The 14,191-nt window shown below is 42.9% G+C and overlaps 1 protein-coding gene across 2 annotated transcripts in view; it reads right to left on the bottom strand.

Moving 5' to 3' along the window:
* The window catches only part of CROT (carnitine O-octanoyltransferase), a 60,767-nt gene that overhangs the window by 30,323 nt on the left and 16,253 nt on the right, over positions 1–14,191 (bottom strand). For both annotated transcript variants that reach the window (XM_063452481.1, XM_063452482.1), the window contains exons 3-5: positions 11,169–11,293; positions 6,977–7,158; positions 5,972–6,096 (exon numbers count right to left, since the gene is read on the bottom strand). In XM_063452481.1, the coding sequence (XP_063308551.1) occupies positions 5,972–6,096; positions 6,977–7,158; positions 11,169–11,293 (432 nt within the window). The remainder of the gene's footprint in view (positions 1–5,971; positions 6,097–6,976; positions 7,159–11,168; positions 11,294–14,191) is intronic.

The raw sequence follows: 14,191 nt of genomic DNA, 5'->3' as shown, positions 1-14,191 counted from the left end.
TGCAGGGCTCCCGCCCGGATCATCGATTCCATGGGCACTTCCGCGGCTTCTCTATCTAGTGTCACCCAGTGTTTGTGCGGGGGGTTCATGTGCCAATCCAGAATGCGCTGTAGTACCGTGGCCTGATGATATTTGCGGAAGTCCGGTAGCGCTAGTCCTCCCATGAATCTAGGCAGGCACAGTATGTCGTGTCTTAGTCTAGATCGTTCGCCACGTGAAGCGTATGACTGCCGTTTTCAGGAAGGAAAAGAAGTTTGCTGGAGGTGTGAGGGGTATGGTCTGCAGGAGGTATAAAACCCTAGGGAGCATGTTCATTTTAAGCACAGCTATACGTCCGTGCCATGTTACATGGGGGAAGGCCCACCTGGTGAGGTCCGCTGTTATCGTGTGCAGCAGGGGTAGGAAGTTATGTTCGTAAAATTTCCCGGGGTCTGTGGTTACCCAGATTCCCAGGTATTTCATTTTGCCATAGCACCACTTAAAGTTGAATTCCGGATTCAGCTCCAAGTAGTCTGATGTGGGTAGTGTGAGATTCAGTACCTCGCATTTGGATAGGTTGAGCTTGAAGCCTGATATTTTGCTGTAGTGCTCGAACTCCGCTAGGAGGTTCGGAATAGTTATTCTAGGGTTTTTGATAAAAAAAGAGCAAGTCATCGGCCTATGCCGCAACTTTATGGGTTGAACCCTGACCGTCATGTCCCTGTATGTTTAGATTCAGGCGAATCGCTTGCAGGAGGGGTTCCAGTGACAGGGCGAATAATAGCGGAGAGAGGGGACATACCTGTCGCGTTCCATTACTGATCGCAAAGTCCGTTGTCTGGGAACCGTTAATCCTCACCGAGGCCCGAGGGGGTGCTATAAATGGCAGAAATCCAGGTGAGGAGCTTCTGTCCCATGCCCATCTCCTTTAGCGTGGCGATCATGTACTGCCAGTTGACTCGGTCGAACGCCTTCTCCGCGTCAGTCGATAGCAGCAGAAGGCGCCCTCCCATCTCCCGTGCCCGGTGTTGGATGGAGAAGAGTCGTAACGTGCTATCCCGTGCCTCGCAACCAGGGATAAAGCCCGTCTGGTCCATGTGGATTAGGTTCAGGAGGTATGGTTGTATCCTTGTTGCGAGCACCTTCGTGAGTAATTTAGTATCGACGTTTAGGAGGGATATTGGGCGGTAGCTTCCGCAGCACATCGGGTCCTTTCCCAGTTTGAGTAAGATAGGGTTCTTATCGTTGCGGATAGGGATTCCGGTCCGAGTTTCCCCCCCTCTGCCACTGCGTTAAGAGCTTTCACTAGCCATGGTAGGAGTCTCCCTGCAAATTTCTTATAATATCTGGTGGAGAAGCCATCAGGCCCGGGTGCCTTGCCAGTTTTGGCGCCTTTCAAGGCCGCAGCTAGTTCATCTATGCGAATCGGTGTGTCCAGGATCGCAGCGGAATCTGGGTCTATCACCTCCGTCACGTTGGAATGCAGATAGTCGAAGATCTGTTGTGCTCCATGGCCTCCTCCTTCAGGTGGTGGGAGGTTATAAAGGTTTTGGTAGAAGTCCTTGAACTCCCCCGCTATCTCCTGTGGGAAGGGAGAGATCGCTCCCGATGTAAGGCGTAATTTGCGTATTTGCGTACGTGGCATGTTGCCCTTCAGAAGTCGAGCCAGGTATCTACCCCCTTTGTTGGCATGTGCATAGAAAAAGCCCTTGGAGCTTTGTAGGTAGCGGAGATGCTTTTTAACTATGAGGTCCTTCAGTGACCTCCTGGATTCCATGAGCTCACCATAAACTTCGTGTAGTTGGGTTTGTTTATGTTGTAATTCCAGGGTCAAAATGGACTTATAGAGAGCTATCATTTCCCGGGCGGCTTCTCTTTTCTTTGTGGAGGCGATGCGGATGAGCGATCCCCGTATGACGTTCTTATGTGCTTCCCATAGGGTGATAGGCGACATCCCCTCGCTGTCATTCTCCCTGAAATAGCTGTCTATGTCTTGTCCGAGTTGATCACGTGTGACCAGGTCTGTTAGTAGTGCTTTGTTTAGTCTCCATGTCCACAAGGAGGGTCGGAACAGGGGTGACTCGAGTTCTACGCTAACCGGGCTATGATCTGACCGTGTTGCCGGTTCTATGGTCGCTTTCAGCAGGTGAGAGAGACCCTCTTGTTCAATGAATAGATAGTCAATTCTTGCGTCGCGATCATGACGAGCAGAATAGTGCGTGAAGTCTTTGTCGGATGGGTGTAGGGCTCTCCAGCAATCGACCAGGTCCAGGTTGTTCAGCGAATTCCTGATGGCTCGGATGCATCGCTGAGGTATACAGCTATGTCCCGAGGATGAGTCAAGCGGTGGGTCAAGGGGAGCATTAAAGTCCCCCCCAAGATTAACACGCCCTCCGCAAACTCCCGCAGTTTGGCCAGTGCTCCTCTAAGGAATGCGGCTTGGCATCTGTTGGTGACCTATAGGGTAGCAAATGTATATATTTTGTCCGCTATGAATCCCTTCAGGAAGAGAAAACGTCCCTGTCCATCCTGAGTTCGTGGCAGTTCCCTGAATTCCAGATCCGCTGCTATCATTATGGCTACTCCGGACTTACGACGGAGGGATGGTTGCAGAAGTAGTTGTTCGGATTCGATTTGTTGCGTAACTGGGGAGCAGAGCCTTCCCTGAAGTGTGTTTCTTGAAGCATTGCTACTGCGATATGTTTTTTCTTTAGTTCCCTCAGCACGTGTGATCTGCGTTCCGGGATGTTCAGGCCCCTGCAGTTGACTGTGAGGACAGTCAGTGGCTTGCTGCGGTATGTAATGTTTCTTCGCGGTTGTTGGCTCTCACTCTCCAGGAATATGGGGTCTGATTCCCGAGGGCCCCCGGCCCCGCGGTAGATGCCCCCGGAACCCTTGAACCCGGCACGGACTTGAGGGGGGGAATAGGAAGGAGGGTGTTGGGTGTGTGCTGGGGTGTGTGTGTAATGTGGTGTAAGTAATATGGGTGTGTGAGGGTGAGAGGTGAGACTGTGGTCTCGTAGGGGACTATATAGGTCCCTCGTCTGGCCCTCTACTCTTGAGGGCGCTTGTGCAGCGGTTGGGCACGGTAGGAAGTCGCTCTGGTGACCAGCACCAGTAACGACCGTGTCCACGGTCCCACCACCAGAGAGTTTGCACGGGTGTGGGTTGGCAGCTCAGGCCCCATCCCAAGAAAAGGCAACAATCAAGGTGTGGTTCGGTCCGCTCCACCGAACCCTTCTCTATGCATACAATATTATTATGTTCTCTGTTTACATATAGCTCACATAGCACCAAACTGTATAAAACATTATAAAGGAATATTAACATGGTTTTAACCAACAATCCTGTATGCCCCCCGCACCTACCCTAAACACATGCAGAACAGCACATGGCATTGAACTTCCGGACCCTCACCTCCCGTCCTGGCTTACCCAGTCTTCTGGGTGGTGCGTTTTACTGTGTCCTGTGAGAGGTCTGTGCCTGTCATGAGTTCCCTTGCCTTCTCCTGGGCCCTTCCCTTTGTCACAGTGGTCCTCTGTCTCATACCCAGACCTCCGTCCTCTGGTCACCCTGTCCATAAGGATTCCTGTGTCATCGATGGACCTCCGTTTCGGGGTGGGTTATCGCATCTCATGGTGGGGCTATTCGTCTATGCGTAGCTATGTGTTCGGCCCATACGGGGGGTAGGTGTCTTGGTTATCTGTCTATGGTCAGGGTGGTGTCTACGGTGTACAAATAAATATAGGAATATACTGGCGCTCTATACAAACCTAATTTCCACAAAATATGCTAAGATAAACTTTATAATAGCTGCTGTATCACCATGTGTAATCTTTCCTCATACACTAATCACAAAAACATAAATATAACAAAAGGTGTAGCGCTACATACAATTTGAAATATGTTCAAACTCTTAGTTGTCACTCCCGAACAAAATTCACTGAGTCAATGGTATAAGAACCTTATTCTGAAAGAGAGATTAAATGCTCATAGTGCAAAACTGCAAGTAAAAATTATTACAATTATAACTCTATATAAGGAACCACTCACATTTTACTGAGCTTACAGCCAAGCTCAGGGATATACGCTCTCAGGTCCGTAAAGGCGACCTTTCCCCTTCTTGTGTCCGAAAAACGTATCTCACGCTGTGGCTAGAGCTCAAGCAGAAATATATATGGTGCAGTATAGTCTGGAATCCGTATTGGTATAAAAAAATATATGTATTTATACTCACAAGTATGGAGCCACTCTTATAGGCTCTTTAACAGCGCATTGTGTAGTTAAGGACTACACACCTATATAGCAGGAACCAATAGCCCAATATAAGAAATCCAAATTTTTATTAAGGTATTCTGAATTTAAAATTCTAATGGCCAATTAGAATATATAAAAACACTTATACTTCAAAAACAATTTAAAAAGAATTATATTAAAAAAAGGGCATAAAGGTGATAGTATTGAAGTCCCCAGGACGCGTTTCGACAAAATTCTGTCGGCTTCCTCAGCTAGGTAAAAATCACAATACAATCCTCCTTCTATCAGGAGTCCTGCTATTATACCTTGTCCATAATTTTGAGCGCGGCGTTCAGCTGTCTTTTGGCGCGCTGGTATTCCTTTTTTCTCAGCCGGCACCGAATGGTTCCAAGCCTCCCTCTCATTGCGGTTCACTTCCGCGTATGACGTCATCAAAATTTAACTCTATGAGTCCTGCGGTCTCCCCAAACCTCGGTCTCCCATATCGAGTGTTTGTTTGTGTCCATAATTGCAGGGGCAAAAAGGATAATTTAAGAGCAATAAAAAGGTATCATAAAAAGTCTTCATAACAACCAAGTCTCCCCCTTATAAAAGCACTGTAAAAAGGCTATATGCCACATTTTTGACCATAATATATAATAATAATGCGCTGTGAGAAAACTGTATGTCACAATTCAAACCATAAAATACAATCATAATTCAATGTGCTATACTCATATTGCTGCCAATCAAAGTGTATATCTTTAATATAAAACACATTTATCCCATATTCCTCTATTTAACAAGATCTCCACTTAACATTTTAATATCCATTTAATCATAGTGGGCACAGCGCGCCAAAAGACAGCTGAACGCCGCGCTCAAAATTATGGACAAGGTATAATAGCAGGACTCCTGATAGAAGGAGGATTGTATTGTGATTTTTACCTAGCTGAGGAAGCCGACAGAATTTTGGCAAAACGCGTCCTGGGGACTTCAATACTATCACCTTTATGCCCTTTTTTTAATATACTTCAAAAACAATTAAAAAATAATTATAAGTGTTTTTATATATTCTAATTGGCCATTAGAATTTTAAATTCAGAATACCTTAATAAAAATTTGGATTTCTTATATTGGGCTATTGGTTCCTGCTATATAGGTGTGTAGTCCTTAACTACACAACGCGCTGTTAAAGAGCCTATAAGAGTGGCTCCATACTTGTGAGTATAAATACATATATATTTTATACCAATACGGATTCCAGACTATATTGCACCATATATATTTCTGCTTGAGCTCTAGCCACAGCGTGAGATACGTTTTTCGGACACATGTGAGTGGTTCCTTATATAGAGTTATAATTGTAATATTTTTTACTTGCAGTTTTGCACTATGAGCATTTAATCTCTCTTTCAGAATAAGATTCTTATACCATTGACTCAGTGAATTTTGTTCGGGAGTGACAACTAAGAGTTTGAACATATTTCAAATTGTATGTAGCGCTACACCTTTTGTTATATTTATGTGGTGTCTAAGGTGACTGTGGGTCCGCGTATCGCCCCCCCCCCCCGACTATCTCCTCTCTGTCGGTCTCCTGTATGCCTTAGGGCGGTCCTATGTGAGGTTCCGCTACCTCACGGTTAGTTTCATTTGCTTATTTAGAACCAAAAAACAACAAAATGAAATTTGTTTTTGGTTTCAAAACGCGTCAGTGTTAGCAGGACACAGAATTCCCCCAAAGGCCCTTTCTTACCAGTTTTAAAATAATTGACAATAGAATCTCTAGTGACACCTGGAATTTTGCAAGTATTGAACATGTAGTGGAACTGGTGCATATCAAGAGGGGTGCTCTTTGCCTTCTGTACCTCTAGCTTCTCTCTGTAATAGAAAAGAGTTTACATCTAGCAAAAGGGATCTGTGATCTGGTTTCCGCAAATACTATTTGGTTTGGCACTGAAGAAATAATAAATAAAATTAAAAAAAAAAAAAAAAAACTACACCATTTCTGTTCTTTTGTTTTTTTTATTTGTACACACACATGCTTGTGCTATGTCTGAATGTATATTTCAATATGCTGCACAGGTAACAGCTTTGATCCCCTGCCTGCTTGTTACATTATGCACTTGTACCTTGCTTACATCACTAATAAAAAGAGAATGAAAAAAAAAAAAAAAACAACAAGTCAAGAGCTAGTGATATAAATCTTTAGAAAATTAACAGAAAAACTGAATTAACCCTCTAAAAACTTCATAGATAGCAACCTGACATTCAAGGCTGTTATAATTGTTTATAAAACAAATTGTATTGAAATAATTCAACCAACTAAAACTAATATGACAAAAATATCAAATAAGATTCACTTGTAGAGTGTTCAAAAACAAACATATAAAATCATGAAACACAGAGGGACAATAAATAGGTTACAGGGAATGCAAATACAGAAAAACTAAATCGCAACCATCTCTGTACAATGTGTCCATTGTCAAAATTACTCTCTTCGATGATGATGTAATCTTTCTTAATTTACCACCCTTTGGTTATATTGCTTTCCGATAACTAAGCATTCTCAGTTAGACTACATCCTTTTCATTGTATGTACTTCTCAACTTAATACACTTTGAATAAATACAATAATAGAAAATCTTTATGCAATAATATGCTAATGTGCCTTTTGAAAAATACATGCACAAAATAAAACATAATTAGCACAATTAAAGAAAGAATACATTTTAACACAATTTGACACATGAGATCTCACCTCCTTAAAAGGTCCCAGTATTGCAATGTGTACCATGTAGCTATGCATCCTCGCTCTAGCTGGGTGCCGTTCTTGGATGGCCAATAATGCTCCAGATAGGAAGCTGGACCACCAAAATTGACATTTAGTTGAGAGGGCATACGCACATCAAGGTATGCCGCGTTCAGCCACCACTCCTCCAGCTGTAAGACAAAGACGTTCTTTTATATTGGTATAAGACTAAACGAATCACAAATAAAAGAATTATACAGTTCAGATCGGGTAAGTGCTAAGTATGACTACAGGACTCCAAAATGTGAAGTGTTAAAGAGGCAGTCATGTGGTTAAAGTGGCAGGAGTACCCTGGAACCATCCAATATTAAATAGTCAAGATGTTTTTTTTTGTTTTGTTTTTTAAATGGAGTCAGCTGATGCTCTCAGTTCATGAATTTTGTCCAAACACGGGCAGAATTGACATTGACAGAAGTAGGGAATTCTGCATTAGCAATCTCCAAAATGAAGACCAGAAAGAGTGCACCTTGGGGACCCAGGTAAGAGTTAAGTTGTTAAAAAAAAAAAAAAATACAGCAGGATGTAGGTTAAAATGCCAATAATGGGGGGCGGGGCCTGCCCGCCGAGCTGGATGGTCGCAGGCACGCAGAGCTCCTGCAAGACCGCACTAAAAACGAAAAAAAAAACGATAAAAATAATGCTTAAATCCGAACTGCAGACCCACAGCAACAAAGCCCAACACAGAGGGTCGGCTGGATCCAGGGAGAGGCTGGCTCTACGAGCTACAGTCCCCTGGAGGAGACACTCTCGCCAAACTGCCTGAGGCCTTCTCCGGCGGTGAGTGGGGCAGACGGCCGCTGCCCCACTATCCCGCAACACAGCACCCCTCATGGGACACGAATCCGGCGGGACCTGGCCCCGTTCCCCCCCCTATGGACCGGGGGGGTGATCCCGGTCCCCACCCTAGGGGCCTGACCACCGCTGGCTGTGTCGGCACGGCAGCAAGGCCGCCGGATACCACATCCAAGATGGCGGAGGCCGCATGCGACGGCGCCAAGACCGGAGCACTGATGGGCAACTACTATGCATCAGCAGAACCTATAGGGGACAGCCAACAACCCACAGATACCACCCTCAGCCACCCATCTGCGGGCACTACCGCAACGCATCAGCCGCCTGCAACCGCTCATGCACCATGGGACTTACTGACGGGAGGAGAAGCAGAAGGGCATCCGCCTGGACCCCTACTACGGAAGGGACTTTCACAGGCGGTAGATACACAGCAAACACCCTGCCTAGCGACTGACAACAAGCGGAACTCCCACGTACCAGCTACCTGTAGTGGCGGCAGAGGGGACTATCTTCAATTAACTTTTACCATCTGTCTATGCTGACACACAAGGCTGACGCCCAGGACAGACCACCCCACCATTACCAATGATGCATGGCTGAGTTGCATACTTTTTAGTCTTATCAGCTGTTGCTTAACTGCTTCTGCTAGCTCAATTGTGTGCTTCTGCTGTCTAGCGAGATTGAGTGGGGGGAGGGGAGCAAGGTAACACTGCAGTACCTTACAACCACGCAGTGATCTTATGGGTTCGTTCTAGCGGTCACTATTTAGTCTGCCTATATTTTCAAAAGCCCTTAAAAACGTTCCTAGCTTGGTTTATCCTTGTCAAAACTATTAACTAACTGTTTCACGCTTTAGACACCCCTATACTGCTTGTTTTCTCTTGAAACTATGCTGACTCTACGAAATATGGTGCTGTTAGCTGATGCCTTTCAAATGCCTGATATGTATTACTAGCCTGTATTTCCTGGGGTGGCTACACAAGCCTGTTTATAACCCGCAGACACAATCTTGTACTATATCTAAACTTAAAACTACTCAGCATCACTCTAACGTTTAAACAAAAATATGCCGGTAATCTTGTTGTTCATGCAAAAAAAAAAAAAAAAAAAAAATGTGCTGTACCAACATGCCACTCATTGAAATGCTATGATTATGCCTGCAGTTGCTGTCGTGGCCCTGCACGCTTGTCTGTAACCTATATACACATGCAAAAATAAAGAATTAAAAAAAAAAAAAAAAAAAAAAAGCCAATAATGCCACTTTAACCCCTTAAGGACCAAACTTCTGGAATAAACGGGAATCATGACATGTCACACATGTCATGTGTCCTTAAGGGGTTAAAGGCAGTCTCACTTTTATGGGACCTTTTAGAAAATAAATAAATAAAAAAATAATTTAAAAAATCACAAAAACGTGATATGATTTGCAACTTTTTGCACATGAATAAAGGATATTACAGTGATCTGTACATATGCAAGCCTACACGCATAAATGATAATCCACTTTTTCCAGGCATCCCCCTATTGGTTTCCTTGTTCCCAAAGTTGGAAGGTAAAGAAATTCTGGAAATGTCCTGCAAAACAAAATCCCCCCAAAACAACAAAGCCCCAAACCCACCTGGTCTACCCATTCCGAGTACTCAAAATCATTCAATGCTGTGCCAATATTGGCAGATAATGAGGAAGTGAAATACCTTATTACCACAGCTGCAACTGACCAGGTTTCGTGTGCTGGAGAGCCATGTTTCTTGTCAAACCATTAAAAAGTGATTAGTTAAAGGGACACTATAGTCACCAAAAACCTTTGGCTTAATTAAGCCGTTTTAATATCATGTACATATCATGCTCCTGCAGTCTTACTGATTCATTGCTTATCTCCTGCTTTGATAATAACTTGCTAGACCCTGTAGGAGCCTCCTGCGTGTGCTTAAAGTTCAATTTACAGAGCAGGTGATAAAAATGTTTAAAGTTTGTCACATCTAATTGAAAAGTATACCAATTTGTTTTTGTGCAGGGTATGTGAGTCACAACCAGGGGAGGTGTGTCTAGGGCTGCATAAACAGAAATAAAAGGGATGTATCTCCTAAATGGCAGAGAATTGAGCAGTGAAACCTCAGAGGCATGCTCTACACACCAAAACTGCTTCATTAATGTAAAGTTGCTTTGGTGACCCTAGTGTCCCTTTAATTACTAGACGAACAGTACCAAAGATTGCTGGCACCATAACTATGATAGTAAGCTGTTGTGGTTATGGCACTTAGAGAGCTTTTAGCATTCCATCCTAAGATAAGAAACTAAATTTAGTAATGTTTCTGATATATACAAGATGATAGCATAGAATAGACCATACAGCTGTATAACAGTAAGGATTGTACACAATAAATGCGAGAAGCCGAAACTGGCACATGGAGAACACATAATTTTTATGTATTTTTTTAAATAAAAGAATAATGTTAAAAATAGAATAGAAGTTTTATCATAGCATATTAAATATTTGCTATTTAACAGCTTAAATGCACAAGCATGGAACCACTGGAGCAACCAGTTAGTAGCCACATTTGGATTGTCCCGATAAAAGTTAGTAACTAAAAATAAATGTACAATACAAAATACAAATTGGTAGCCAGAAGCTTTCCACACAGGCTCTCATGAACCCCAATTCATCCAACTCCCAATGCCAGGAATCCGCTGATCTGCAATGGCTAGAGTCCCACCCACCCAGTCCAAGGACGCTCACAGAATGAGTTGAGAACACCGTTCTCCCTTGGCCCTAGGCCGCCATACAAGCCAACGCAGGATGCCCACGTATACGACCTCTCCTGTAAAACAGATCTGTATCCCTACATTTTTCACTAGGACCAACCCTCCCGGAATGTGAGTGGCTTCGGAGAGACCGTCTTTCCAAGGCCTGTGGCCTAGGTAAGCAGTCGCTGGATATCGGCTTCCTTGTGGATCAGTACTTGCTGTGCATCAGGTAGGAGGTCCGGTCTATAGGCTGCTGTGATCATGTATTGCAGGAACGTGTGTGAAAAGGGGCCTGGAGGACAGATCCCCCCACAAATACTTTCGTTTAATCATGAACTATATTTTCCCCCGGCGGTAGAAGCGACAGATACTGCAAAGCCTCCAAATGTACGTTTAGTTTGCTTATCCCTTGAGGAGCTAATTGAACCCGCATCTTGCTCAGTTGGCTGCCAAGCCCTGCCACACATACAAATACATTTTAATAAAAAAAAAAAATTTTAAGTCAGGAATCCAATTGCAGTATATATGCAATATACTTTAATTAATCAACTGACTCTTTTTACCTTAGTAAGGAAATAAAAAACAGTAGAATTGAAATGCTTACCCAGTTCTTTCGGACTCTTCCCCTTTCAATAAGTTTTTGGTGCAATTCTTTACCAATTCCATTTTCAAAACGTTTTACAATTTTGCATGTGTTTTCAAATTCTTCTTGGCTTAAAAAAGGTTTTACTGCAAATAGGAAAGGCAGCCATTAGAGCATTGAAAGGGAACTGAAAAATAACGGTTGGTTTGGTCGGCCAATAAAAATAACATTAAAGAAAATGTCAGTTAAATAGACACAGTACCAAAACAACTTTAGTTTAATGAGGCAGTTTTGTTGTATAGATCATGCAAATGCAGTCTCGCTACTCAATTCTCTGAGTTAAATAACTTTGTTCCTATTTATGCAGGCCTAGCCACTCCTCTCTGGTTCTGACTCATACAGCCTGCATGAAAAGAAAAAAAAAAGTTTTAATTTTCAATCAGATCTTACAGCACTGTGTGTTTCATTGAGTTTTAATCACACACAGGTGCTCTAACAAGATATTAACACTAAGTGAAGCTAAAACAAATTAGACTCAAGAAGAGTGTAGGGAGGATGCGTGGGCTAGAGCTGCATAAACAAATTGAATTAAGTCCTAAATGGCAGAGAATTGAGCAGTGAGACTGCAGGAGTCTGATCTATACACAAAAGCCACGTGATTAAACTAAAGTTGTTTTGGTGTTTAGAGTGATCCCAAGTATCTCCTCTCCTGGCAGAGTAACATTTTCCACTGGCTCTCCAGTTATTCCTTAACATCATACACAACCCTACCAGGCATACTGATAGAATTGCAGAAGGTTGAGGGGGGCTCTTGACACTTCTGATAATTAATTAGAGTTTCCTTTTCATACTAAGAATACGGCTTTATTATCCTGCAAATACATTCTCCAAAAAGGTTCAGATATTTCCCCATATTCCGTACTTCTCCTCCTACTAATGTTGAAGTGTAAACACAGGGGTCCAGTTTAATTTTAACTAATGCCTAATATAATCTTGTTATTGCTTGAATTGTTTCTAAGGCAATCAAGTTTTGATACAACTTAACCATGCATTTATGCTATGCTGTAATTTTATTAATTTTAACTATTTGTCTGTCACCTTAAATTATCAATTATTTTATTCATACATTGTGAAATGACAATATTATATCTCTGTACAGAATTTGTTTCTCATTTTATCCTTAATTTAAAAAAAAAAAAAAAAAACCCAAAAAAAACTGCTATATGATTTCTAAGGACACTTTATTAAAATTGCTGTTGGACCATTTTGCACTATATCCGTTTTTAGTCTTAATTCTATCACAACTTAGACATCAGCCCGTATCAGCTTTGTCAAAACTTTATTAATGCAAATGATATGACCATATATTATACATGTGTGTATTCGACATGCAATAAAAAAAATGCATTTAAAAAAATATAAAATAAATTACTGTTGGAATAAGAGTTTTTTTTGACTGTATAATTCTAACACATAAATAAATAGGATTCAAAAAAAAAAGTATTATAAAAAAAAAACAAAGGAAGAAAAAAGCAAGGATGTTTTTCATGTGTTACATATAAGTGAAATACAAAAATAAAAAATAAACTATAAAACAAAATAATAATCTCTTGCATTCTAACAAGAACTATTTCTATTCAGAAACATGAATCCTGTTTGTTAATGAAAGAAAAACAACAAAAATCTAAGTAAAAAGAAAAATATTGTGGCAAATCTAGCCACTTCTGGACTATATGCAGTATAGGTTGTCCGTAGGCTGACTGTATGATGTGTTCCGTTAAATGTGTATGTATTGTGCTATGGCCGTTCGCACGCTGGCAGCCGTACGCTGCCAGCGTACCAGCATTCATACGACGAAAACACGGCTATCCTGGCCATTCGCCGTACGGATACGGGCTCCCCAGGTCGACCACACACTCCCAAGTCGTGTGGTACCAAGTAACCGATTGCAACATTGTTGCAATCGGTAATTAAGGGCTTTCCTAGGTGGCCGTCGATCCACTACCGACCATGCGGCGGTCGGCCATCTTGGATCCTTTGTCTCTGCAGCGGTGTTCGGTCGTCGAGAGCCTGGACTTGAAAACGGCTACTCGATGATCCGAGCCCCGCTGGGTTTCCAGAGCGTTCGGGAGTTCCGCGTTCGGTACATTATATGTCCCGTACTTATTCGGTACTTTTAAACCAACTTTCATGTTTAAATGTATTATGTGTGGCGTTCGGTCAGTTCAGCTGGGGTCGGAGCGGTATTCTCACAAAGTGTGCGCTCCGACCCCAGCTATCTACCGAACGTTCGATTATTCCAAAGTACCGAATATTATGTGAATTATGGATTTTAGAGTCAATTGTCGGTTTTGCTACACGAGGGGATAATCCACTTAATCGTCCATTTTAGTGGGAGTATCCCTCTCGTGTCGCAATGCCTGTTGGGAAAGTCACAATGCATGTTGGGAGAAATCCCCTGGATGATCTGTGTGGAAACCCCTTGCATGGGGAACTGTATAAATGCGCTGCTTGTGAATAAACCGAGTTAGTTGACTCCCAAACTGTGTTTCGTCCGGTTATTGGGAGGATTGGGAATATTGCCTTGCTTCCTATTCTGACTGTGGATTTCCTGAAGATACCAACGGATGTCGTGGACGGTTATACCGCATACCGTTACAATTGGTGGCAAGCGACGGGATCCGAACCTTACAGCCGAAAAAGCAGCGTTCGTGTAAACTGGAACTACCGAACAAGGAAAGCAAGGGCAATTCGTATGGAGATTGACTACACCATACTGAAACGACAGACTTTAAAAGAGCTACTGGAAGCCAGGGGCAAGATAGCCAACAACAAATCTAAGGCTGTGCTGATCGCTGAACTAATGGAGGGAGACAGAGCCCGCAGCGCTACACCTCCACCAGCCAAGGAAGAGACCCCATTCCAAAAAGAGCTACGAACCAGGTTGGAGTTTCTGCCGCAACCAGTATCGTTGGAAATGCTGACCGTGATGATATCGGATGTACAGGACTATCTGCTGGCAACCAACCCACCAGCAACCCCAC

This window comes from Pelobates fuscus, chromosome 4 (genome assembly GCF_036172605.1).
Source record: "Pelobates fuscus isolate aPelFus1 chromosome 4, aPelFus1.pri, whole genome shotgun sequence".
In the NCBI taxonomy this organism is placed as follows: domain Eukaryota; kingdom Metazoa; phylum Chordata; class Amphibia; order Anura; family Pelobatidae; genus Pelobates; species Pelobates fuscus.
This window is presented reverse-complemented; position numbering and strand designations above follow the sequence as displayed.